General features: G+C 37.8%; 1 protein-coding gene across 2 annotated transcripts; it reads right to left on the reverse strand.

Moving 5' to 3' along the window:
- Positions 1-8,959: 8,959 nt before the first annotated feature.
- On the reverse strand, positions 8,960-26,849 carry STRAP (serine/threonine kinase receptor associated protein). Of its 2 annotated transcripts, none has more exons than XM_035028144.1 (10): positions 25,947-26,849; positions 25,107-25,242; positions 18,614-18,695; positions 17,966-18,038; positions 15,303-15,399; positions 14,497-14,634; positions 12,987-13,123; positions 10,912-11,061; positions 10,277-10,342; positions 8,960-9,530 (listed from the first exon to the last, which is right to left on the reverse strand). In XM_035028144.1, the coding sequence occupies exons 1-10, from the start codon at positions 26,056-26,058 to the stop codon at positions 9,469-9,471; spliced, it is 1,053 nt and encodes a 350-aa protein (XP_034884035.1). In that variant the 5' UTR covers positions 26,059-26,849; the 3' UTR covers positions 8,960-9,468. The 2 variants fall into 2 exon arrangements, with proteins under 2 accessions (XP_034884035.1, XP_034884036.1); XM_035028145.1 differs by having other exon boundaries at positions 10,277-10,339; positions 25,947-26,378.
- Positions 26,850-27,717: the final 868 nt, after the last annotated feature.

Below are 27,717 nucleotides of genomic sequence, written 5' to 3' on the forward strand. Positions count from 1 at the left end.
ACTAGTCAACTCATCTCTACCCCCAGAGGTAGGAAGAAAACTCAGTTGTGGCTTGTCCACCATGAGCCAGTCACTGTGCGAGGTGCTTTTATTTTATTTTTTTGTTAAAGATTTTATTTGTTTGAGAGAGCGCGCGCATGAGTGTGAGCAGGAGCAGGGAGGAGAGGCAGAGGGAGAGAGAGAGAAGACTCCCTGCTGAGCAGGGAGCCCCATGTGGGGCCTGATCCCAGGACCCTGAGATCATGACCTGAGCCAAAGGCAGACACTTAACCAACTGAGCCACCCAGGCACCCCGCTAGGTGCTTTTTTTTTTTTTTTTAAACATTTTATTTATTTATTTGACAGAGAGAGAGAGACAGTGAGAGAGGGAACACAAGCAGGGGGAGTGGGAGAGGGAGAAGCAGGCTTCCCGCCGAGCAGGGACCCCATACGAGGCTCCATCCCAGGACCCTGGGATCATGACCTGAGCTGAAGGCAGACGCTTAACGACTGAGCCACCCAGGCGCCCCCCTCTAGGTGCTTTTAGATGTAGAATAGCATTTCAGTCTCAGAACAATCCTGCCAAGTACGTATTACATCTCCATTGCTATACCTGCAGACACCAAGGTTCTGAATAAAGAGGCATCCTGGTATAGTGGAAACTGAGTAGGTTCGGAAAGGTTCAAACCCCTTTAAACCCCTTTGCAATTCCACTTAATAACTAGGTGGTTCCAGGAATGTTACTGTCTACTTGTCTGGAAAATGCAGAGATCAAAATACATATGCCTTGCAAAGCTGTTGAATGTGTGTAAAGCACCAAAGTAAGGTTACTGCATGTAGCAGATGCTCAACAAATGAAAGCTGTTAATGTTGTCGGGTTCACACAACAATTATGGGGCTGTAAAGGAAAAGTAATCCCAGTCTTACTACCCTACACTGAGCTGCCTCTCTGCTTTGTCAAGACATAGCTATTGCTCAGTATTTTGAATATGTCCACATTCTACTCATTCATATGATAGCATTTTCCCTTTATTTTTATTTTAACCCTGAAAAAGCAAAAAACAGGCCCTGGCAGTCCAGAGCCCTTGCAGCTAGGCCATGGTGCTCCCAAGTAAAACATCAACAACTTCACAGAACATCAACATCAGCCAAGGTCACCGTAACCGTGATGAATCAACAAAAATAAGACCATGCATAATCCTGTTTGAACACAGAAAAAAACATGAACATGCCCAAACCACAAAAATGACAAAAAGTTCCTATCCTGGCTAATGTAATTAACTGTCACTTCTTTATCCATCAGCTTTAACCTAACCTGGCAATTCTTGTATTTTAAATAAGAATATTAAGATGCCCTGTCATGAATTATCACCACTTCCTGCCAGCATCCAATCCAGAGTAATGTTCTGCTTCCTTGAACCTTCTCCAAATCATGTAGCATGAGCTCAAATCCTATGTCATTTCTTTTTTTTTTTTTTTAAGATTTTTATTTATTTGACAGAGACAGAGAGAGAGAGGGAACACAAGCAGGGGGAGTGGGAGAGGGAGAAGCAGGCTTCCCGCTGAGCAGGGAGCCCGACACGGGGCTAGATCCCAGGACCCTGGGATCATGACCTGAGCCGAAGGCAGACGCTTAACGACTGAGCCACCCAGGCGCCCCCCATGTCATTTCTAACACTCTCTGAGACAGCTCACAGTGCCACATGGTAAGTGTTCTTCCTTATTCCAATAAATCAATAAGCCCAGATTTATCCAACTACAGGTGTGTTCCTGTGGTCAGCTAGAAAGCCCTGACATCCCTAAGAGATACAAAGACAATAAATGGAATTTTGTTTTTAGGGGCAGATACAATTCTAAGCCAGATTCTAAGCCATTTGTTATACATCCACATATAATGTAAACTTATTAAAAACAAACAAAAGTGGTGAGATCCTAACTCAGTTAAAATACCAGAATCAGGGCAGCCTCCAACAGCAGACATTTTAACAATGTATTTAAAAAAAATTTTTTTTTTAAAGATTTTATCTGACAGACACAGCAAGAAAGGGAACACAAGCAGGGGGAGTGGGAGAGGGAGAAGCAGGCTTCCCGTGGAGCAGGGAGCCCCATGTGGGCTCGATCCTAGGACTCTGGGATCATGACCTGAGCTGAAGGCAGACGCTTAACGACTGAGCCACCCAGGCGCCCCTAGCAATGTATTTCTGACAAAAATTTCTCAAGGACTTTGTCTAAAATTAACATGTTGCTAATACTAATCTGGAATTAATCTCTATAGTTTGAAAATAAGTTAAATTGTCAGGATTCAGAAGGATAGTAGGGATAGAATGCAAAAGGTGAGGGTTTTTTTTTTTTTTTTTACTTTTTATTTATTCTTTTAAGTAAGCTCTGTCCAACACGGAGCTTCAACTCACAACCCTGAGATAAAGAGTCGCATGCTCTACCAACTGAGCCAGCCAGGCACCCCATGAAAAAAATTGATGGAGCAGTGTTGACGTTTCATTTCGTGAATTTCCTTTTTAAACTTACTGCCTTCTGAAACTTTTGAAAGTTTCTGCTATGTCTTGACAAAGCAGAGAGGCAGCTCAGTGTAGGGTAGTAAGACTGGGATTACTTTTCCTTTTCAGCCCCATAATTGTTGTGTGAACCCGACAACAAACTTTTGAAGTATCCCTAAGGAAAGGCTTCTCAAAGAAAGATCTGTAGACCACCACTACTACACTGGAATCTCCCAAGAGATTTTTTCTAAAGCAGATTCTAGGCTTTACCACAGCCCTACTGAATTGGAATCTCTAGGATCCTGGAATCCATATTTTTTTTTGAAGATTTTATTTATTTATTTGAGAGAGAGAATGAGATAGAGAGAGCATGAGAGGGGAAGGGTCAGAGGGAGAAGCAGACTCCCCGCCGAGCAGGGAGCCCAATGCAGGACTCGATCCCGGGACTCCAGGATCATGACCCGAGCCGAAGGCAGTTGCTTAACCAACTGAGCCACCCAGGCACCCTGGAATTCATATTTTTAACAAGTTCCTTCACATGATGTTAATGCAACCTAAATGAAAGGAATCATCAACCTAGGGGCAAAGAAGAGTAAACCATGCATGCCAATCTGGAGTTATGGCCCATACTGGTTCTTACATGAGTAAAACTCTTTCAAGTATTATGTATTGTTATTTTTTTAATCCATGCAAATTTTGTTACTCCTTTTTTAATATAACTTTTAAATTGCCAGATAAATTACCTCTCTTCCCATTCCCACTCTTTCCTTCAGTTAAAATTAAAGCTCTAGGACTATATCATATTTATCTTGAAGCCTCAAGAACCTACAAGGCCTGGGAGTTAGGAGTAACTCAACTGTCAACTTCCAAAGGGCATAGACCCTTTGTGTTTGGTTCTTCATTTGCCTAGGGTCATTGTCACATAGTAATTACATGTCTTTATTTGTTAGATGAATGACTGTATATTACTGGCTGGGCTATTTTTCTTATAGTGGTAACAGTTTTATCCAGTCCAATTCCATTTGCCTGCAGTCTCCCATCCTGTGATTTCTAAGAGCACGCACAGATTCCTTAGGTAAATACTGACTTGGACTATGGATTGTAACCAGTTTTTCTAAGTCAAAAGAAGGAAGGTGTAGAAGCAAGGAGAACTAGGCAAAAGTATGAATGTCAGAATTGACGTATTTCAGAACTGGAAGGACACTTAGAGAACATCTAATTCCTACTTCATGGTGAAATAAGAGAGTAAGAATTATATTGAGTTTTTTATAGAAGCTAAATTTATTCAATTTAAATAACAGTTCTTTATTCTGAGACCGGGTCTTTCACTACCAACTTGGATATTTAAAAATGTCTTTTCTCTTACGAAGACTGTGGTGGTAGAAAAAAAATGTAACAACCTCACTTGTCAAGATTAGAAGCAAACCATTCTATCTTGCCCTGATCTACTCCTTTTCTTCTTTAATCGACTGGTCCACAAAATCCCAAAGTTAGAGAATCATTGATAGAATAAATATATAATACTAAGTGCTTCCTATGAGTTAAGTTCTTACATCAATTATCGTTATTTCAAAAAAGAAAATCAGGTATTTCCAAAAAAAATCTGTGGGAGAACTGTCATCTCCTTTCACAGAAAGAAACTAAGGCTCAGAAAAATTAGTCTAAGTTCTAGAGGATGGTTTAAAACCCAGGCAATATAATCCTACAGACTACACAAGTGCTGTCTGTTCCCACTATCCTGTTGAAGCCACTCATTAGACCACCCATTTAACCTCTGAAAGTCAGGTTCTCCAAATATAAAATGGGTAATATCTTACCTTCATTGGGTTATTGAAGATATTCTGAGAAAGTTCTATTCTCTCATTAATTATATAGAGTGACTCAACCTGTAAAGTATTATTACTGTTCATTTAGAGGCTTCGGCCTTGTTTCCACAGGTAAATTTGTTAGATGCCTCCTTTGTGTCTTCAGGAACTCTGTTGATTCTATCCTGGTCTAGGTGGTACTCTACTCACTGGCAATTGTGCATTCCTATGAACAAGGAAAAGTGAATCCCCCTACTTTAAGAGCCAACATGTACAGTAACTTATACGGCAACCCAATAGGGATCACTTTTTGTTTCAAAATGTTAATCCTCCTGGTGTAAAACATAGGTAGCTACTAAAGAAATGTTTTCCCCTAGTCTGCATTTTCAATTCCCATTTTGTTGTTGCTCCTTCTGGAAAATTACATCTATGTGCGCTATCCCTCTACCCTTAGTCTCAAAGAAGAAAAGGCAGCTCAATTAATAATTCCACTGAATTTGAACTACTAAAAATATAACACCTTAAATTATAAATTATGGCACATATTTACCATACTATTTTATAGCCATTAAAAGAATGTGTTGAACTTTACTGATAGGAAAAATTCTCAAGACAATTTACTGACCACACTCAATCCTGGTTTCTTGGGCAAAACCTCTGGATGATACTAAAATTGAGAAGTAATGATACACAAGTGAAATGACTAAAAACTAGGTGGGAATTCAGTTTCCATGACCTACTGCACAGTAGGACATAAAGAGGAGGCTCTATAGGAAAAACGGAATGGGAAAGTGGGTGGAGATGAGACCATCATACAAGCCGGACTCTCCTAGGTAAATGGGCCTCAGGCTGCCTTTGGCTGTACCTGGGCAAGGGCTTTGAGTGGATTCCTACCATGTCTGCTTCTTCAGTGAACAGGATGTCTGCTGCATGCGGAATAACTGGAAAATTATCTTCCTGATCTGGTAAGATTTGGTGCTAATTTAGGACCTTGTTTCAACAACTTTTGAGCACTTACTAGCATACCAGCCTCTTTTCTAGGCAAAGGGTAGTACTGTTGAAGATGAAAAATAGGTAAGATAATTTCAGATAGTGATGAGAACTATGAATAAAACAAAGGCAAAATAGTAAGTGACAAGAGAAGGGATACAGGAGGACTTGAGACCCAAATCACAAGAAAGGGTTAGCCATGCAAATATTTAGGGAAGTAGTGGACATAGCAAGCCAAGTGAAAAGGCCTTGAAATGGAAATGAAGCCACCATGGCTACAGCAGTGCAAGCAAGCGAAGGAAAAATGAAGAGGTCACAGAAGGCCAAAGTATGATCATGAGAAAAAGCGGTATAATGGGAAGCCACTACAGATTTATACAAGGCAGTCCCCTGGCAGTCAGCAAGGCATGGCAATAGTGTCAAGTGAGAAATAAAGAGAGCCTGGCCTAGAGGGCTAACAGTGGAGAAGAGGCAAGGTAGATTCAGAAGAGCCCACAGGATTTGTGTACAAAATAGAAATGGGGATGAGAATGAACTCAAAGGCTTCTATTTTTTTAAAAGATTTTATTCATTCTAGAGAGAGGGAGAGGGCAAGAGAGCGAGAGACAGCATGAGCAAGAGAGGGGCAGAGAGAGAGAATCTCAAGCAGACTCCGTGCTGAGCACAGAACCTGACTCGGGCTCAATCCCAGGACACTGCGATCATGACCTGAGCCAAAACCAAGAGTCGGCTGCTTGACTGACTGAGCCACCCAGGTGCCCCAAGGACTTCTCTTTTAGTTTAAACAAGTAATAGGTAGTGCTGGCTACTGGAATAAATAATAAGTTGAGAAAGAAATCAGTTTCGTTGAAAAATTAAGATTTGTCTTAAGTCGGAGATACTTATAAAGGTTAAGGGGCAACACTCAACTATGCCATTAAACCGTGGTGCTCAGGGAGACAGACTGGATATACAAATTTAGAAGGTATCAGAAAATACTGAATGTCATAATAATAGATGTGGTTTTTATTCCTTTGGAGAAATGGAACTAGGAAGTACAGCCCAGCGGAAAAGGAAGAATTGGCAAATATAGCAGTCAGAAAAGTATAAGGAAAACCAAGAGTGTGGTTTCATAGCAATGAAAAAAATGTATTTCAAAAACAAGTCAGGCACGCCTGGGTGGGGTGGCTCAGTTGGTTAAGCATCTGCCTTCGGTTCAGGTCATGATCCCGGGGTCCTGGAATCAAGCCCCGCATCGGGCTCCCTGCTCAGCGGGAAGTCTCATTCTCCCTCTGCCTCTCTCCGTGGCCTGTGCTCTCTCTCTCTCTCAAATAAAATCTTTAAAAAAAAAAAGCAGACAACTATTGATTGCTGCCGAAGGTTTAGTAAAACAAGAACAGAAAAGTGATAGGTTAGAAACATGAAGAACACTGGAGACTTTGACAAGTGCAACTTAGATATGTACTTGATCTTTTTGCTAAAGTTAATTCTACTAGAAGATTCTACCATTACATAGTGTGATAGGCAGACTAATAGCGTCCAAGATGTCCAGGTCCCACGCACATACACACACACACACACACACAAAGATGTCCATGTCCTAATTCCTAGAACCTACAAATATGACCTTATATGGCAAAAAGAGTTTGTAGATGTCATTAAGAATCTTGAACTGGGGAAATTATTCCAGGTAGGTCCAATGTAGTCACACATGGCCTTTTTTTTTTTTTTTTTTTAGTAAAGGAGGGTGGCAGGAGGGTCCAAGATTTGAAGACACTAAGCTGCTGGCTTTGAAGACAGAGGAAGAGACCATAAGCCAAGGAATGTCAGCTTTTAGAAGCAAAACAATGCAAGGAACCAGAGGCTCTCCTGAAGAAATGCAACCCTGTCAACATCTTGATTTTTAGATTAGTGAGACTCATTTTGGACCTCCTTAATTGTAAGACAAATTTGTGATAATCTGTTACAGCAGCAATAGAAAATCAATACACAAAGGATACCAAACTGGTTGTTTCCATAGTCTCCTAGGTGGTCTATACCCAGTATATATGATTACGAAGAAAAACAAGGTTAGCCTTAAGAGCCAAACAGTAGGGGTACCTGAAGTGGCACATTCAGTTAAGCGTCTGACTCATGGTTTCGGCTCAGGTCACGATCTCAGGGTCATGGGATCGAGCCCCGTGCATTGGGCTCTGCACTTAGTTCAGAGTTTGATTAATCTCTGAAAACATGCCCTGTTATTAAAAACAAAAGCAGCAGGGTGCCTGGCTGGCTCAGTCCATGGAGCATGTGACTCTTGATTTCAGGGTTGTAGGTTTGAGCCCCACATTGGATATAGAGATTACTTACGAATAAAAAAAAAAATCTTAAGAAAAAAAAAACAAGAACAGAAGTAGCTAATGTTCAAAAACAACTCTATTAATCTGGCAAAAGCTGAAAATTGATATGACTTACCTGAGTAACCAGTATCTAAAAATGGGCTAAAAGCTTAAGAACGTGACAGTTTGTATCAACCCAGAGATGTGACCAACATGAACATTCTAGTCACAAAATAAATACAAGGCGTAGTATGACAGAACTTCATGGCCTGAAATTCTCCAACTTACAAACTTAACTCAAAACAACTTTCATAGATTCTAAGCTATCTGCCACCCAGTGATGTGTAAGCATGTATCTGTGTATGGTCTTTAGATTTTTATAAAACCTAAGTAGACGAAATCCCCTTGAATCATAAATTTCATAAATATCCAGCAATTTCATTGATTCCATTCTGGCGCATATAAATCTCAACTTTAAGGTAAGTCAGATTCTGACTAGACTCTAAGCAGCCCATGGTACAGACAATATTGCTACAGCAAAGCAGAGGACCAGGCATGTGGCAAGAGGACACAAAACTACCATCCTATGAGACCGTGTGTGGCTGGTCAGTGGCTATCTATCCCCATGACATACCTCTCTTGGCTGTCACAGCCAATAGTGCTTTCTTAAGATTACCACAAATCCCTGGAAACTTACTCTTTGCTTGGTTATTTCTTGTAAAAAAAAAAGTTATCAAGGGTCATTCACAAGATGAATAAGGAGACAAAAAGCAATTTGACAAGAGATGTTATTCATTGGTCTAAAGTATTTCTGTCACTAGTTTAATATACTCCTATTTTAAAAAATAAGTACAAGTGTAAACCCAGTTGACCCATTTTATTAGAAGGTTGGTAAAAAGGTTTTTTGAATGCCATCTGCACTTAAAGGATAAAGTAAAATAAACATTGCAGATCTACAATTATCCCACTTTTTTCTATCTGCATACACACATACAGATACACAAAAATGCCATTAATGCTCACTGAATTTTAACAGATTTGGGGGATGGTGCGATTTCAAGCGATTTTCCTGCTTTCTGCCAATTCTGACTCACCTTATTTTTTTTCTTATAACTAGCATGTGTCATTTAAGTAAGTCATTACTCTGAAATTTTTTTAAAAAGCAGGTCAAGCATTTCTATCCAATGCAAGAGGAAGTAAATGCAAACCCAGCGAAAAACATGGAAATTTTAAAAATCCAGTACAAGTAACTGAATTTCAAAATTAGGAAACAATATGTTTACTAAAGATTGTTTAACCATATTGTCTTTTGATATAGTTATAATGTAGAAAAACTTTTGGCAATTTCCATTTATAAACTCAAATCTATATTTTTCCCAGGAAACAAACATTGTTTTGTTTAGAAGCATTTTATTTAGACAACTAAAACAATTAGATATTCAGAAGCAATGTACAATGAAAGAGAAATCAAACCAATTACTTTATCATGTATTTCCTCTTCTTTACAACTAAAGCAAAAAAAAAAAAAAAAAGGCTTTCTGCTTTAAGGGAAAAGTCAGAAAAATAGGCCAATATATTTTTCTTCTCCATAATAACATAAACAGCTACAAGAAATCTAATTGTAATAAGAGAAATTGGATGTTGGCTTGCACATATTCATTAAAAAGACAACAGGCCATCATACCACAAGAGCCTAATTCCACCTGCCTTCATCTGATACTCTTGCCTTTTCACGTACAGGTTACACCAAGTTAGTTCCAGCACTGGAGCTAATTCACATTCCCCATTATTTACTGCTCATGGTTGCCTTAAGCAGAGAGTAACTCTGGGAGGCTGATGCTTCTCTCTGCTTGCTTGTTTTAGTCCATAACTTGTACATTATCTGTGGCATATGCCCAATGCTCAGGCCTTCACTTCAGGAGTTGAACTATAGATGGAATCTGAATTCTCTGAAGCAATTTCTTCTGTAATGAAAAAATAACAATTAAAAAAACCCCACATTAGTCAACTTAATAAAGAAAATTTCTGTGTAACGAAGGCATAAAAAGATTTTTTCAGTGTGCTGGTGAGGGGAGGCAAAAGAGAACAAGGGCACACACCATTCATGACTAGACTCATGGCACTGAAAATGCAATGAAAAAATAGTTCCTATATTTCACCCATCAAACTCTTCTATACCATAACTGAACTTCCCAGGGTCCCCTCTTCTAGGCTAAGCTTTCAGTGATTCCAACTATCTAGTAAGCACTGAATTAAAGTCTTATCTTGAAAGATCTGGCCCCCTCCTTTATTTATTCAAGTTTCAAACAATATTATATGATCAGTGCATCTTACAATCTGTAATTCTAGATTTGGGAAACAGCACTTGGTACATAGTAAGCGCTTAATAAATGTTAAATAACAAATGTAACTGTGACAATTTGTTTTTTTATTTTAGCAACTGCCTCAAGTTAGACTCCAAGGACTGTAAGAGTAACCACCTCAGATCCACACTACATCTCCGAGACTGTACTATGCAGTAGATACTTAGAATATTTTATAAACATGTATATAAAAATACATATGTATATAAAAATACATATACATAAACTTTCCATTATTTAAGTATGTTCATATTTAATAAATTTCCTTTGTCAACGAGTAAAACTCACCTAACACTTCAATTTTAAATCCCCCAGGACTCTACAAAAGTTAATTCATTAGTATTTACCTAGCTCCTCTTCTGTTGTCTCTGGAAAACTGATCTTTGGCTTTGCCAGCTCACCACTATCTTCTTCTATGAAAAGAAAAGCAATCATGATTATGTGAATTACAGTATTACCAGCAACCTCCAGTATTTAATAAGTAAGAAGAGTACACCAACACTATTCTAAGCAATGAGCTACAAAACCCAATAGGAACCTCCCCTTTTTTAATAACTGTGACTCTAAAATAGTATGTTTTTCCATCAAAGTTCACTTTTAAGTTCATACCACAACTACTTTGGGATCAATAACTAAGTATTTTTATTAAAAGCATGTCTACCTTATTAATAAGAATCAGTGAGTAATACCAGAGATTAAATACATTTACTTAGAAATTCTTCATATCACCCTCTAGCAAATTTTGAAATAGGTCCATGTCATTCACCAAATGATCTGGTGTAAAAAAATTCAAGAATAGAAAACACACACACACACACACACACACACGAAGTACAGAAAACACAACAAAAAAATTTAACCAAATAAAATAACACAGTAGCCAATTTATAATTATGGGCTTCTCTGCTTAAACCATATCAAATAAGTTAAAATCTATAGCACCCCCCCCTTAACTTGATTAACTTTGAATACAGATGCTTACCAGGAAGTACACATTTCCAAAGGCCGTATGTTTTTCCTACCACAGTTTGCCATAGTCTCAATGTTCCATCTTCAGAACCACTGGCATAGAGTTCTCCATCAGGACTAAATCTCACACAGTGAATAGGACCAAAGTGTCCTTTGTAGGATTCTGAAAAAGAGAAGGGCTATTAGATAATTTAATACTTAAATGTTGGTTAAGTATTGATACACTAAGGAAAATACTGTCTGTATTATTGGGAAGATGTGAAAATCCTAAGTGCAAATTCAAAGAACTAAACTTCATTAAAAATAAAGTGATTCTTACCACAAAGTGGTATATAATGTCTACCATTTCTCTGTAAAATTACCCTCTTCCAATTCTAGCACACATTATGGTGTCATACTGTCCCTCTTAAAAAAAAAAAAAAAAAAAATATATATATATATATATATATAAGGCTTCATGTCCCATAAAAGGGTAAAGGAAGGGAGTAAGTTTTACAGAAAGCAGATCTAAAGTCTGTCAGTTTGATCCCAATTTCCACATCCTAAACTCACTGCCTATTTACCAGGGAACCAATTCTTATTATGACCACAGAGAGCCACCAGATGGAGCTCTTTTACACACACTGCCTCTTAATTTCCCACCAGACTAGAGTCTACTAGTCATTCTGTCACACAGAACATGAAGATTCAAGATCAATGCCATTCCTTAAATATTTTAGTCTGGGGAATTTAATGAGAAAATGTACAGATAAGTAGTAGTATTGTTCTGTTTAAGTCATATCCTTATTTATGAACTTTCCTCTTCTATTTTCTAATGCCTCATCACCTTCGTGTTTTCCAAGTCTTTAGTATTTACTAGACCAATGCTTTATTCTGTTTTCAGGTCCATTCAACTCAAGGACCCTCATCTTTCCCCATCTCTGTCCAACCAGAGAGAATCAAGAGAGTATTATCATGACAGTAAAAATTTTCATGAGAGTAGAAAGAATATGAGAGGTTTGGAATGAGAATAAGCTGGGTCCAAGGTCTGGTGTTCACTAACTGTGACCACAGATCTCAGGCAAATAATTTACCTCTTTTTCAAAAAGAATAAAAAACGTGACCACAACATTCTGAAACTCTGAAAACTGACATTAAATAATAAAAAAGGATCTCTGATTTAAAAGTCACATATTCAAATAATAAAGGGTGAACCATAAGCAATTATAATAGATTCTATATGGTCCATTCACCAAACTTCCACTAGTCCAACCCAAATCCATTAGTTTTCCCAAAAAAACAAAACATAAGGCTGTCTTTTGTTCTTTGTGCATAATTCTAACAAGCTTAATTTCATTGGGTGGTAAAGCAGGACAGCTAGACAAAGTAGCAGCTTACAGAAAAAGAAATTATAAAAACTAAATATACTAGTTCAAAAAGCAAATTTTGTGAAGGCTAAAAGTAGATACTGAGAACCATGATTATGACATACCTACTCAATCAGATAAATGTAAAATTAGATGTACATTAACTTCAAATTAATCTTATATGCCCTTCCTCTGCCTTTATGAAGGACTATTATGAAAGTGGAAGCAAAAGTCAGACTCCAAAAAAATCCAAACAAACAAAAATCCCCTCCAATTCAGATGCCTAAGGTATCCCTGTAATACACCATAGCTGTTTTTCGCCCACACTATTCTCAACAGAGCTTAGAGATTCTTACACTAGCAATAGGGGGAGCCAGGTAGATGGGACTACATACCAGCACTATACTTCAGAAAAAACAAATACCCTTACATCTGTTTAACATGATTTTGATGTACGACTGCCTCCTCCTACCCCCAATAAATATACTGCCCTATTGTATAGACTACCAGAATACAATGAACTTAAGTTAAAAGGAAAAGGTAAAATTGAGAGTCTGGCATGCTTTATTTACACCACTGTAAATACTTCTACCAAAAGTGGAAAAAAATCCTTTACTTTTTTCACTTGGAAATAACAAGCTTTAGTTAGCTGAAAAATTTGCTAACTGAGGTGTTAATTACTGAAAACCATTTGATAAATGTAACCGTATCATTTTAAGGGAGGAAAAAGAGAGCAACTCACCTAATTCTTCTCCACTATTATAATCATACTTATAAAGTTTAAAGTCTTCACCACCTGCAACAAGAAATTCTTTCTCAGGATGAAGAGATGCAGAATTGATGGTTGCAGGAGCTTCAAAGGACTTAATTGGGTCCAAACTGGAAAATAGTTTAAGTAATATTTATAAATTTTGACTACATAAACAATACCAGGAAACAATTACTTTTAAACTGTTCCTAATTTCTGAAACCCAAGAAATGATTATATCTTCATTTAGTCAAACATAAATAGTGATGTTAAAAAAAAAAAAAAAAAAGCCTTCTAAATAATATTAGCAAAAAAAGTCCAGAAGGATACTATGCCAAGTGGAGTTCATTCCAGGAATACAAAGACACTTTGTGCAGTGAGTGCTTTCCTGGAAATGACTGTGCTGGCTAATTAACAACAGTATGGCTGATATATTTGGATTTTTGCATTGAAAGAAATTTAATTCTGTATTGTTTGATTTTTCCATGACAACCACGCATCTTTGAGAACAGAAAATGTTTTATAATAAGTAATTAACATAATGGATTATTTATACATTATTCTCAATTGCTGAGAATTTATAAGCTTCTGCAACAAAACCTTCAATACTACAAAAATATAAAAACTGCTAAAGATGGTTCCGTTTTTACTATCAAGCTTTTGAAAGAATAACCAAATTTAGAACTACAGCTATAATAAGAATCAATGCACATGAACATCAATGAGTTTGGACATCAGCTCTTTTCAGAGAAACTGATACATAATTTAGTAAAACCTATCAATACACCTAGCAAAAATATTTTCAAACAGTTTTTAATAGCTAAGAATAGTTTAAAATAAAAAATCAAAATTACACTCATAGGGCCCTAGTAACTAAAAAGAAAATACCCACACAAACACACACATATAATGTTATACATGTGTAACAAAGAAAAAAAGACTAATGGAAAATACAACTACCATTAACAGTCTGGCATCTATGGTTGAAGAACAGTGGGTAAATTTTTTAAAATTATCTTTTCCAAATTTTCAACAAGGGCATTTAACTACACTTATAGTCACAAAAAAATTAAATCTGTTTTTAAAAAACATCATTAGATCTACACAAACTTTGGAATAGAAGAAAAAAATCACTATTTCTCTAAAATTGTAAAAGGAAAATTAATAAGAGAATCAAGATGACTGGCTTTTTACAGTAATGCACATTAATTATAACACCAGTCTAGCAATCCTTTTAAGGAAAATATAATTTAAAAAAAGAAAAAATTTAGAAGTTACTAAATTTTACCAATAATGTCCCCTAAATATTGGAAATTAATTGGATTAATTCCTCAGTATATCAAATTCTTAAAATACATATTAATAATGGCATGGAAACTTTTCCCCATATTATATAGTATAGGCCAAGATTTGCCTTGTTAAAAGAGTTAAATACCTTTCACATGTGCCTTCCAATTTTTAAGATACCAAAAAAAAAAAAAAAGAAGGTATTTCTTGGACATACCTTACTGCACTATGAAAAGCAATAGATCGTCCATAGGTTATTACCAAGATCTCTCCCTCAGGAATATATTCCATACTGCTAACAGACATATTAAAATTTAGAGATTTCACTTCTGTCATGGTAGCATGATCCCAAAGGCTGCAAAAAAGGAAGAGGAAAATATGGTGGTATTTACTCACTTAAGAAAAAGCTTAATTCCCAATTATATCTACAGATTAACCAATGAAGAATAATCACAGTTGTAGTAAAATCTCCTATATTCCAATTCATAAGTTATAGATGATACAGAGAAATTTGGGATTCCTATACAATGTTACATTACTTGGTATCTTGTTGGTGAAGTCAACTTTAATACTTAAATATACCTCCCTTAGCAAACTATGCTATAAGACATGTAAGTCCTAATCTTACCAATTTTAGCATCACTCTAAAGAACAGTTCTTACACTCTGTGAATCTGATGATAGCTATATATATTTCCACAGGAAAAAACATCAGGTATCAGCACACAAAATTATGTATACGATACCAGGAGTTTCATGGACCCCCCCGTAGCCAGCTTGTCCAGTGAATCAGGTTAAGAGCACAGGCTTATAAAGATGTCAGTAATTTTAATTAAGTGTCTTGTGGATTCTGCTCTAGGTTTATAACAGTATGGGCAGCTCCAGAAAAATGTGATCTATGTGCAGCTTAAGTTTCAATGTTTAGAGATAATCCTTCATACATACAGTTATGAGAAATATTTAAAATATAATCACTAAGGTCAAATATTTTTCAACTTTAAATCACTAAAGAAAAATTACTTACCGGACAGTTTTATCATCAGCTGAAAGAATCTGTTTATCCTCACTGCACCATAGAGCTTTTTTAATACCAGAGGTGTGACCGCTGATTTCCTTAGGTTCTTAAAATGAAACAATTTAAATTACATTTGTTAATATTTGCTTTTTTAAACTGAGCAATACTGGAACAATTAAATATGTAAAAAGAAAAGAAGTACACTTCAAATTAAACTGCAACTTTTCAAAGCCCAACACAATGCAAACTTACTGTTTCCACAGAATACATGTGGTTTTTCTACACTGGAACAAAAATTTATCTGCATGACAAAGAACCCAAGAACAATGCTGCTATATGTATCTGGGAGTGAATACACCACTCCCTCCAGGCTATGTTTCTGCTTTCAAAAGCATTACTGTAGCACAATGAAATAAAAAAAAGCTAATCCAACATTACCACTAACACTGGGACCCTCGTCCAAGCCACTGTTGGTAGAAACAGGAAAAAAGAGGGAAGCAGGCTGACAGGAGAAAAAGAGAGTAAAAAACAATGCAGTAATTCCCAAGAATATTTCTACAATGAGATCAAAGCTTCAAAAAACAAAACAAAACAAAACCACCACCAGGAACCTATCTCTGTTGGAGACTTTCCCTTCAAAAGATTAAAAAAAAAAGAACAACTGCTCAGTGTTATCTTTGGGCAAAAGCAGATTCTGGAGGCAAAGCCATCCAACCAACCCTACTTTGATTTGGGGCAAGTTACTTAACCTGCTGAAGTAAAGGTTACTTAGCCCTTTCATTTTTTCTTCTGTAAAATGGGATAACAACAGTTACTACACCTCACAGTTTGAGTATGAGGATCAAATGAGAATATACACCTAAGGTTTCTAACCTGGAGTTTGACATACAGTAAAAGCAGTTAACTGCTATTATTTCTATTGCCAGTACAGCAGAAGAACCACTTTCAGAAAGCAGCTTTGAGAAGGGCCTAAGGCCTGAACTAACTTGCTAAGTCAGAAAGGCACACTGACGTAGGTCCGAGTACTTTGCTATGTTTTGGCGTAAAGTTATAAAAGAGAATGAAGAGAAATACCTCCAGATGCCAATGAAGAAGAATCTATAAATGTAGTCTGTTTGCTCACCTTAGAAATGCTTTTAGGAAAGAGACTGTCTTGAGAATAACTGCTTAATATCCAATGTAGCTTTGACTTTCCTACAAACTTCTGAAATTCATAAATTAATGAATAATACCCACGATACAAAACGTAAGACTATAAAATAAATAAAACAAAATCCTGTTCATTATAATCTGGTAGCTTTTGAAATATATATTACATATTATGTGACTAGAAAAGCATTAAGATACTACAAAAGAGATGAATATCTGGATCAGGGGAAAAAGGCATCTTTTATGACTTCCGTGCAGTAAGAGAATTCATAAAGGAAATAAATTTCACCACCAAAAACTTTACAATGTGTATACCATAAACCTTATTAACAAAATTTAAAAGCAAATGACAAATCAAAATATAATAAAGAACCTTAAAACCAATAAGAAGATGAACATCACAACAGATAAATTGGCAAAGGGCATGAACAGACTATTGTTCACAAAGAACACATTAAAATGGTATTCAACAGTATTTTAATCTCGTGAATAATTTTTTTCAAGTTCACAATATCACAGAATCATTTTTCTTCTATTAAATTGGAAAAGACAAAGTTATCAGTGTTTGCCAGAAGAGATTAGCTATAGATATATATTTTTATACTTTGGTGGAGCACACTTTGGTAATACCTACCAATGGCTTCCAAGTGTACCTCCCTTTTTGTCCCAACAATTCTATTTCTGTGTAGTTATTCTATAGAAGTAATTGTGGAAATATCTGCACCTATAAGGATGTTAAGTGTAACACCACTTATATTTAAAATTTGTAAATAGCCCAAATGGGCCACAGTAAGAGACTGGTTAATCGACTTATTCATAGCATAAAAAACAATAGTCATTAAAAACAGTAGAGAGAATATTTAAATACATGAAAAAATTGTAATTTTTTAAGTTTTAAAAATTCTTCTGATTAGCTAATATATTCATATGGTTCAAAAATCTGAACAAAATATGCACACACTAAAATTCTCACTTCTCACCTTCTAGACAACCATTCTTTCTTACCAAAAAGTAGTAACACTGCTATGTACCTTTTTAAACTTAAATGATAAAAATTTGGCAAGATGAATTTTTAATTTTTAAAGAAACTATGAAAGCACAATGTAGGAACATTAAAAAAAGATATCTGCATAGAAAAAAGACTGGAAGGGACACCTGGTTGGCTCAGTCAGTTAAGCAGCTGCCTTCGGCCCAGGTCATGATCCCAGGGTCCTGGGATCCAGTCCCACATCGGGCTCCTTGCTCAGCAGGGAGCCTGCTTCTCCCTCTCTCTCCCTCTGCTTGTGCTCTCTCTGTCAATAAATAAAATCTTAAAAAAAAAAAAAAAAAAAAGACTGGAAGACTATGAACCAAAAATTAAAAAATACTAATAGTGATTAATACTGGATGATGAATTGTTTTCATTTTTCTCTTCGTGACTATCTTTAATTTCAAATTTGAGTACTGAACATGATTCCTTTAATCAAGAAAACTTATTTAAATTAAAAGAAAATATAATATAAACACATATAAATTACACTTACCTGCTTCAGGCTTGTTCAAATCATATATGCGTAACAGTTTATCCTGTCCCCCGGTTAACAAGTAATTACTATCCTGAAAATACACACAAGCAAACTGTTTACGGAGGAGCCATTTTAATAGCTACTATCTCTTTGAAACTTCTTCAACACCAATTAAAATCCAAATAAAGTTTGCAGACATCACAAAGAAATGCAACACAGGCCAATTACTTCTGAGACGATACTAGAGAACATTTATCCTTCTCATAATTGCCAAAACCCTTTAAGCTCTACCATTCAAATGTATTATGCCACCTACCACAAGAATATTCTCCAGCTGCCCTGATCCTCTCCCTCCTAAGTAACACCTCTTTAATGATCTCAAATTTATCCTCTCTTCTGAAAGTAGTGAGGAAACATTATTTGCATGTTTTAGATGTTTGTTGCTACTGATGGAGAACTGATCCAAGAGTTCCATGGTATTTTAGGATTAACCAAGTAACTAAATTTGTATGCTTAATCTGTAATTAAATCATATATAAGTCAATATACACCTAATATCACCCCCAAACAAATATAGAATATACAAACCAATCAAATACACGACCATTATTACATCCTATAATAACAGCAATTTAACTCCCTAAAATATACTCCATTTTCTGATACCTGCGTAAAATCCACAGTCTTGACAATGTGTTTATGAGCCAGGGTCATCAATTCATCTCCTGAGACAGCATCCCACACTTTGCTAAAAGTAAAGAGTAAAGTTAAAAAATAAATATAATGGTAATTCTGATGATAACCAAGTAAGTTAGGTATGCAAAATGTTATATAAATGAATTATAAGTCTCCCATTCTCTCTAATATCCCTCACTGTTAAGATTCCTTTGATTAAATATTTTAATGATTCTAAAAGAAATTTATCCCCATAGAAGCCATATAACCAATCTAATTTTGACAATGGAAAAGATCTACAAATTTAAGTAAATGAGATCAATGAACCAGCCCATCCTTACTTTTAGCCTACAGCCATAATATCCTTTTAGCAAGACTGTAAGACATTTTAACTAATTTTAAGTTTCATCTTTCCAGTTTGTTTCTCTATTCTCATGTACATGCAAAACAAAACAAACAAAAAAAAAAGAAATCCTAAAAAGAATTTACAGGAGAATGAAAGGCCCTGATACAGGTTACATAAAATTTTAAATCAAGACAGTAAAGAAGAAAATATTCTCTCCATGTCTTCCTCAAAGTTGACTCTTAAAATTCTCAAATTCTAATCCAATTAACTTCCCCCCAAAATATCACAACCTTTGATTATATAATGTTAACACAGGATTTTTAACCTCTCAACCGTTTCTCTGACCCCCTCCAACCCAAAATATATGTGTGGTTGTGTGTCTATACACATATATATGTATGCATTACATTAGGGGTTAATGGTCAAATAATACATTAGAAAAATACTGTAAGAGGTTCTCTCAATAAAAAAGATTAAAGAAGGGGAAAAAAAGTTCACTTTACAGAAGAGGTCATTGAAAAATAAACGAAAACTTTGCTTACTGGGAAAAGAACTGTTAAGAGTGAACAAGCTATGCTCCATAAAGATTTTCATTTTAATATAATTGACATTTATTTTTAAAAATAAAGGGAACAATAAGCGGGGGTTGGGGGGGAGAGCATGATCAAAGTAGGGCCAAGAGATCTATAGTCTTTTCCCTCCTATTTAGAAACACCACTAAAATTGAAGATGACACACTCTGACAGAGCATGCTCTAATCACCTGTACTAACTTTGGGCCTATTTCATTATTCACAGTTAAGAGTCCTAAAAAGGGCTTACAGCCCTAAAAATATTCTGGAATAACCTAAGTGTTTTCTAATGTATTTTTCAATCTCCAGGCATGAAAGTGGTATTACGTAGCTGGCTGCAGGCTCAAATCAGGGCAATGAAGCATCATTAACAGTATCCTTTCCTCAGCGAACCCTGCAGCATTTATTGCCTGCACAACTCTAGAAGTACTTGTCACCTCCCTAAACTACTGACCCACCTTATATCCCCTGTTTCGTGCATATATTAATGCTGTCTGTTCAATACTTTTCATATCCTGAGAACAGACTTACCACAAGTCTCAAAAGAGGAGATGCTTAACTTTTTTATTTTTATTTTATTTAAGATTTTATTTATTTATTTGACAGAGAGAGACACAGCGAGAGAGGGAACACAAGCAGGGGGAGTGGGAGAGGGAGAAGCAGGCTTCCCGCAGAGCAGGGAGCCCAATGCAGGGCTCTCGATCCCAGGACCCTGAGACCATGACCCGAGCCAAAGGCAGACGCTTAACGAATGAGCCACCCAGACGCCCCCCGCTTTTTAATTAATTAATTAATTAATTTACTTAACTTACCTTTTTTAAAGCCTTAATAAAAAATTAAGCTTTTCTGGGTGAAAAACATTGCCTAGCTATCTTAACATGCTGACTAAGTCATCAAAAAGGAGGTAATACCACCTTCAATTTATCAACAACCTTATTCAGAGGAAAATTGATCTTCCCATTGTCTTTTACAAGAGAGAAAAGTGATCATACACTTTGGTTATCTATAGACTTCAGGGCCCAACTCCAGATCTATTTAATCATCCTCTGGAACAGAGCACAATTATCTTCTCCACTTTTGGCACTCCCTCCAGATGATTTTAACAAGAGGAAAGTGGAGATGCTAAGAGGATCATGGGAAGTAAAGCTTATATTAGCTTCATGAATTAAAAGATAATAAGAGGAGGGGGTTTCAGGGAATAGGGTCCTCATCACCTGACACAACCGCCCGAATTACCTCAAGATAACATTCCCAAATGACCCACAGACCAACTCTGCTCCAAAAGAACCAAATTTTCTTCTACATAAACATGACATTAATGAATTTTCTGAGAAACGTAAGAATGGGGGAGGTGGGGAGAACTTCCTAAAAATGATTTATACCAACTATGATTAATCAGGTTAAGTTGGGGAAGCTATTCTTTAGCTGGTTCAAGCTCCATAACAGCAAGCTCCATACAAATCATTAAAAGAGAATATACATAACACTCCCACTCTTCAAAGACAGACAATGAACAAACTAGGAGTAAGACTCAGCTACTATTTATTGAGCAGCTACTACGCAAAAGACGCTATGCTAGACTCCAAGGATATAAGTGGAAAAAGATCTCTCAAATCCTCCCAATAACCATGTGGTCTTACACCCATCTTAGGATACCAAAGCCGAACTTTTAAGAAGCAACCCATGATCAAACTGGAAACACAAAGCATAGCTAGCACATGGACTCAGACCTAACCAAAGTGAATGCTTACATCTTTCTTGCCATGATATAGTGGGAATTGGGGGGGGGGGGGGGAAGCATTTCTTCTTAATATTTAAGAACTTTCTTTGCACAAAACCAGAAAGTTCCATGGCCTTAGCCTCAGAAGTTCCAAAATGACAAATACGAATTTGGTCTAGCCGAATGGGAGCTATCATTGTGACCTTACACACGTAACACATACTCATTAGGTTTTAAGCAATGTTCTCAATATTAGAAACATTTTAACTCATTTAATATTCACAACTGACATTTGAGATAAGTGCTATTTCTATTCTCATCTTTATAGATGATGACACTGAGAAAAAGAGGTTAAATAAATTCCCAAGGTCACAGGATTCGGATGCAGAATCAGGCTCCAGGGCTCACGCTTCTAATGCTACTTGTAAACATAGACACTGAGACTTGAAATGTTAAGCATAAAAACAACACTGAATACCTATCCAGAGACATGCCCTGGAATGTGGGACTTGGGCTATGAATGCTCTGTAAGTGACCTAAATAAAGATAACTGTCCCTCTGACAGCAAGATACAATCCTGACTATTCTTTCCAAGACTCAATATATTAAGTATTTAAAGTGCCATATTTTTTCACGCCTTTTTTTCTCTCCATTTCAGAGGCCGTTATCACATGCAGTAATTTCTGTCTACTTCTTTATCTTCCAGAGGACTGGTATCATCATTCGATCAAACGTACAAACCGAGTCTTCACAGATTTTACAGAGACAGGCATCCTTCCCAACAAGCTTTCGCACAAGTCTCTTAAAGATCAGGGCAAGACCATCAGGCAGAAGGTGACAGAGCGTTTTACTCACATAATTAACAATGACGGACAGGGCCCAGAATTGAGGTTAACAAAAACTTATCCTTTCAGAATTGCAATTCAAAAATCTGTCTTTTTTTAATGCTGTTTATAGTCTCTAACATCTTGTTACATTTAAAACTTAATTATGTTTAATTTAAAATACCACTTTATTAACTATTAACTTACCACAGCAGACTGGGACCTAGTTTCAATAATGACATTTTTTAAAATCCACCCACCAAACCTCTGAAATCTAGAGTTGAAAATCCCAATTTCTACCTCTGTTATAAAATCAATGACATTCATTCCCAATGACAATGTTCCTACTAGACTGAGCAAAAAACAAACTTTGGAGAAGTGAAGGGGAAAAAAAAAAAGCTAAACTCATGGCAATCAGACACAAGTGTTCCAGAAGCAAAACCAAGATCTATAATTCACCCATTCTTTACCCTCTACTTTAGAACACTTCCTCTAGTTATTTACTCAACAAACATAAGGTATTAAATAAGCCAGAGAATATAAAAAATATAACCTGACCTCAAGAAGCAAGAACACATAAATCAATTAAGTACTATAAAAGTGCCAGAAGTTTTTTTTTTAAAGATTTTATTTATTTATTTGACAGAGAGAGACACAGCGAGAGAGGGAACACAAGCAGGGGGAGTGGGAGAGGGAGAAGCAGGCTCCCCGCAGAGCAGGGAGCCCGATGCGGGACTCGATCCCAGGACCCCGGGACCATGACCTGAGCCGAAGGCAGTCGCTTAACCAACTGAGCCACCCAGGCGCCCGAAAAGTGCCAGAAGTTTTAACACAGAACACGGAATGAACACTTTCACCGTAAGCCTTCCATCTGAGAATCACTTTTACCAAATTAACAAAGGAGAATGACACATTGCAAGTAGCATGCCGACATCTAAAGCAACATTTGACCTAAAGCTGTTGACATTAAAGGATTTATATAAATTCAAGCAGCTCTTTATTTTATCAGTATTACATACAATCAAAACAGGGCACAGCACAAAGCCTTACAATGGCTATGCATAAAGACATACTAGAAATCTGTTCATTGAAGGCACAGAAAAAAGTTCAGGCTGCTGACATTTATAACTTTTTTTACGGATCTCTCATCATCTCAAATTTAATACCGGGTAAGCACCATATCACCCTCTCCTTATTTAAAAACTTTTAACTTGTTTTTTAATTTTACATACAGTAAAATTCATTCTGTGGTATAGAAATTTACATGTTGCAACAAATGCAAAGAGTCATATATCCATCATCACAATCAATCTGCCTTCATTTTTTATAATAAATTTCGTATATTTGATTTGCTTAAAACAAAGGAGCAGCACATTTACAACTGCTCCTAGTTTGGAACTCTGTGGAAGAAAGAAAAAGGAGAAAGAAAAACAAGACTACTTTACTTTCCAGACTTGAGTCTAACAAGGTTTACTACCATATGCAATAGCTCTTGATGTTGCCTTCATCAGTTTACACATTTAAAGGTCTGCTATGTCATAAACACAATTAGGAACTAGAATACCAAGATTATGTAAAATATGAAAGTGCCCTGAAGGAGAAAGTGGGTCATTGCAAGTCACTCTAACATATGCAAAAGCCAAAAACCAAAACAGGTAAAGTGTATTCTGGCAAGAAGTTTAGTATAACTAGATTGTAGGGCATATGATGTGCAGTGTCAGGTAATACTGATAAACTAGGATGAGGCCAAATTTTAAACTGGCCAACAAGTGAAATTTAACCTTTAGGCCAGTGATTCTAAGGCTTAACATCAGAATCAACTAGAACTTTAAAAAAGAAAAAAACAGATGTTGGGGACTCCATCCCCAGACCAGTTAAATCAGAATTTGTCAGACACATGCATCTGAATATTTTAAAGTTTCCCAGGTTATTTTTGGGTTCACTCGAGTTTCCCAGGTCATGAACCACTGAAACTGCAGAGGGAAGACAGGAAGATCATTAGAGAAGTGACATGATGAAATTTTTTTTTTTTTTAAAGCTTTTATTTACTTATTTGAGAGAGAGAATGAGAGACAGAGAGCACGAGAGGGGAGAGGGTCAGAGGGAGAAGCAGACTCCCCGCCGAGCAGGGAGCCCGACGCGGGACTCGATCCCGGGACTCCAGGATCATGACCTGAGCCGAAGGCAGTCGCTTAACCAACTGAGCCACCCAGGCGCCCAATGAAATTTGTTTTTAGGAAGACTATGGCAGATGAAAAGACAGGAAAGGTACTAGTGGCAGAGGCATAAAAAACAGAGAACATTCTGCTGGTAGAATCAACAAAGCAGACGTAAGGAAAAAAATCAAGAATATTTAAATTTCAACTTAAAAAACTTAGAAAATGAAGAGTAACTGAGTTTAAATATGGGTAAAGCCAGTTAACAAAACCGGAGTAAGACAGGGCTAAAAATCTGGGCCATGAGCACTAGGGCATCACAGAAATGTGTGATATCACTCCAGAAGCACACGTTGAGCATTTTTTTTTTTTTTTAAGATTTTATTTATTTGCGAAAGAGAGAATGAGAGACAGAGAGCATGAGAGGGAGGAGGATCAGAGGGAGAAGCAGACTCCCTGCTGAGCAGAGAGCCCGATGTGGGACTCGATCCCGGGACTCCAGGATCATGACCTGAGCCGAAGGCAGTTGCTTAACCAACTGAGCCACCCAGGCGCCCTACATTGAGCATTTTTAAGCACAACCACCAAGATTCATTATCTAGAGTGCTTGTCAGTAATGCAAATTCCTGGGTCCCAATCCAGACATACAGAATAAGTCATTTAAAGTCTCTGAAAATTGATGAGAACCACTGAGGAGAAAAAAAAAACAGAAAGGACCAGAGTAGAGTTTTAGTGAGATCAAACATCACGTGCTCTACATGGTAGGCTTTGGGTCAGAATTTTATGACTAACTGAGGCTGAAGTTTTGAGTACTTCACAACACAATCCATGGAGATCTTCGAAACTGGCCGATTTGGCTATACTTACGCAGTGAAATCTGCAGCTGCTGTAGCTGCTTTGGTGGCATCCTTATTCAATGTCGCGCCCCAAACAGCACCCTTATGACCCAAAAATGTTCCAATCCAGTCTCCGGTATCTCCCTGGCGTAGCATAGGTTTCCCGTCTAAAACACATTTAAAAAGTGTGATTTAGAAGTTCAAATTACTTAAAACCTAAGACTCAAACATAAAGTGATCGTGTCAAATAACAAAGTGTTAAACTGCTTTTGTTGTGTAACTATTCTCATTCACTGGGGTCACTAAGAAACGTTCAGAAACAAATTAACTGAAGAGACAAGCCAGACATTCTCGCTGAAGCATTTGTAATTCGGTGGGAATATTGATTTGCATCAAAATAACCTAGATTTGAGTCTTATTTTGGACCAACTTCTTAACCTGAACCTCAGTTTCCAACTGAAAAATGGGGCTAATACTACATAGGAATGTCCAGTAAAATAAAGGCAATGACAAGTCTCTAAAATAAGGAAAGTTATTACTCGCCTGGCCTCCTGTTTTCTCTATTCCCCATATCCTTGAAAGATTATTTACAGTATATGATGACAGAGGCGTCAGGCAAGTGTACAGTCCCGCTTCTCCAGAAATAGCAATAAAAGCGAAATGAGAGGCCCAAGTTGGGGGCAGTATTTAGCCTCGTCAGACAATCAGAAAAGCCTCCCTTGGCTCCAGCTGCGGAATCCCTAATACAGTGTTTTCCCCATCAGACCACTGTTGGCCCCAATCTCAAAGACTGAGATCCCCCCTTCCGCACTGGGGAGTACCCGCCACTCTACCTTCCGGCCCAGTCCTAGTCGTTAGGGACCCTGCTCACCTTTGCAAGCGCTGATTAAGAAATAGCCATAGGGCGTGATGCCACTGAAGGCCAAATCGACCACAGGCCGCGTGTGGCCCGAGCAGGTGAGCGGCGTCTGCCTCATTGCCATGGCGGCGGCGAACCGAGCGATCCGGCTGTGGAGCCGAGGGTCGTCTTGTCTTTTCCTTCCTCTGCCGCAGAGCCTCTGGCTCAAGGCCCCCGCCCTGACACTGGGGGCCGGGGCTGGGCCGAGAAACAAGAAAAAGAGGCCAATCGGGTGGCACCGAGGTCAGGAAAGGGTTGGGGATGGGTCAGGGAGTCTGCGACGGGCGACCGACAGCCGCCAAGGGAGGGAAAGGGAGGGAGGGAGGAAAGTAGGGGAGGGGGAAAACCGGAGAACCGGCAGCCACGACCCGCACCGTCCACACCGGTACTGGCAGGAAGTGACGATGCCGATGACGCCAAGCGTCCGTCGGAAGTGACGATCTAGCGAGAAGGCAGGTTTGCCCGGTAGCGGAGCGAATAGGACAGCAGCGCGCAGGCGCGAGATCAGCGCACGTTGGGCACGTGACGCTGGCCCCCGCCGGCTACGTACGCATGGAGGAGCTCTAGACTCCGCCGCGGAGTTCCCCCGCGCCGAGCTCTGACCGGCCGGAAACGGCCTTTCTGTCTCCGGGCGGAGTTTGGTGAGTGCGAAAGCTGTGCCTGCTCGTCTCAGACTCTGGACCTGGCGGCCCCTGTGGATTAGGCGCCAAGCAATCCAGCTGGCTGGACTGCGCTTGCTGTCTGAACATCTAATGTAGAATGGACAACCAGAGTTGTTCCCGGCGGCGGCCCAAACCAGCAAACCTCGTCCAAGAACTTTTTCTTTCAGTTCTTATTAACAACTACAAAGGCGGGCCCTCTGGGGTTGTCTTTAAGGCCCATAAGAAAAATAATTTCTCCAGGGACTCCTATGTAAAAATTCCTGTACTGCTGGCATTTTAGACATGAGTGTTATGTGACTTTAAATACAGTTAAATTTAAATCGCTTTCCCTTTTAAGGACTTCGAAGGTCTCTAGAGCAGTGGTCCCCAAACTTTTTTGATAAAATATTCACATCAGTAAAACTTGAGTCTGCACTCCCATCATGGGGATAATAATGTGTATATTAAATGCATGTGCGTTATAATTAGGCAAAAACAGGCTAGAAGAATATAAACTAAATATAAATAGAAACCCTGGTATTATCTTCTGCAGGCCGCCCACTTAGGGTATGGGTATCGCTGCTCTGTGTAACAACCGGACTTCTTTGTTGTTTTCTCATACAAAACCTTTGTAAGCGGGAAACGTCCTATCTGGGGCAAGTTGTTTCTTTCCTTTGATACTAGGCTGTAAACCGAAGACAGATTTTTGTGATTCTTTCACCACTTTATCCCCAGTACCGTAATATCTTAGCACATACCGATAAATCAGCACAAATGATTGAATGTTTCCTTCTCCGTCATCTTTTTTGTAATAAACATGTATCGTATTTCAAAATTCAAGTCTTGAATGAGGACTTGAAGTACTTCCACATTCTATTTTGTTCATCCATCTATAGTACAGACTTGCCACATATGTTTTCCATTATCTTTGGTTCTACTTCCTCTGTGCCAACCTCACCCTATGGTCCAACACACACAGACTCCATTCATACACTTAAATATGAGCTGCTTGGGCGCCTGGGTGGCTCAGTCGGTTAAGCGACTGCCTTCGGCTCAGGTCATGATCCTGGAGTCCCGGGATCGAGTCCCGCATCGGGCTCCCT

This window comes from Mirounga leonina, unplaced genomic scaffold (assembly GCF_011800145.1).
Source record: "Mirounga leonina isolate KUSES-001 unplaced genomic scaffold, KU_Mleo_1.0 Mir_201, whole genome shotgun sequence".
Classification (NCBI taxonomy): Eukaryota; Metazoa; Chordata; class Mammalia; order Carnivora; family Phocidae; genus Mirounga; species Mirounga leonina.

What these genes read in the sequence shown, in the direction of transcription:
- STRAP (XM_035028144.1), bottom strand. Translation starts at nt 26,058, where the DNA reads ATGGCAATGAGGCAGACGCCGCTCACCTGCTCGGGCCACACGCGGCCT. An exon ending in CTTAATCAGCGCTTGCAAAG is followed by an intron (nt 25,243 to 25,946) that starts GTGAGCAGGGTC and finishes AATGTGTTTTAG; the next exon opens with ACGGGAAACCTATGCTACGC. An exon ending in TAATAGTGGAGAAGAATTAG is followed by an intron (nt 11,062 to 12,986) that starts GTGAGTTGCTCT and finishes TCTCTTTTTCAG; the next exon opens with AATCCTACAAAGGACACTTT.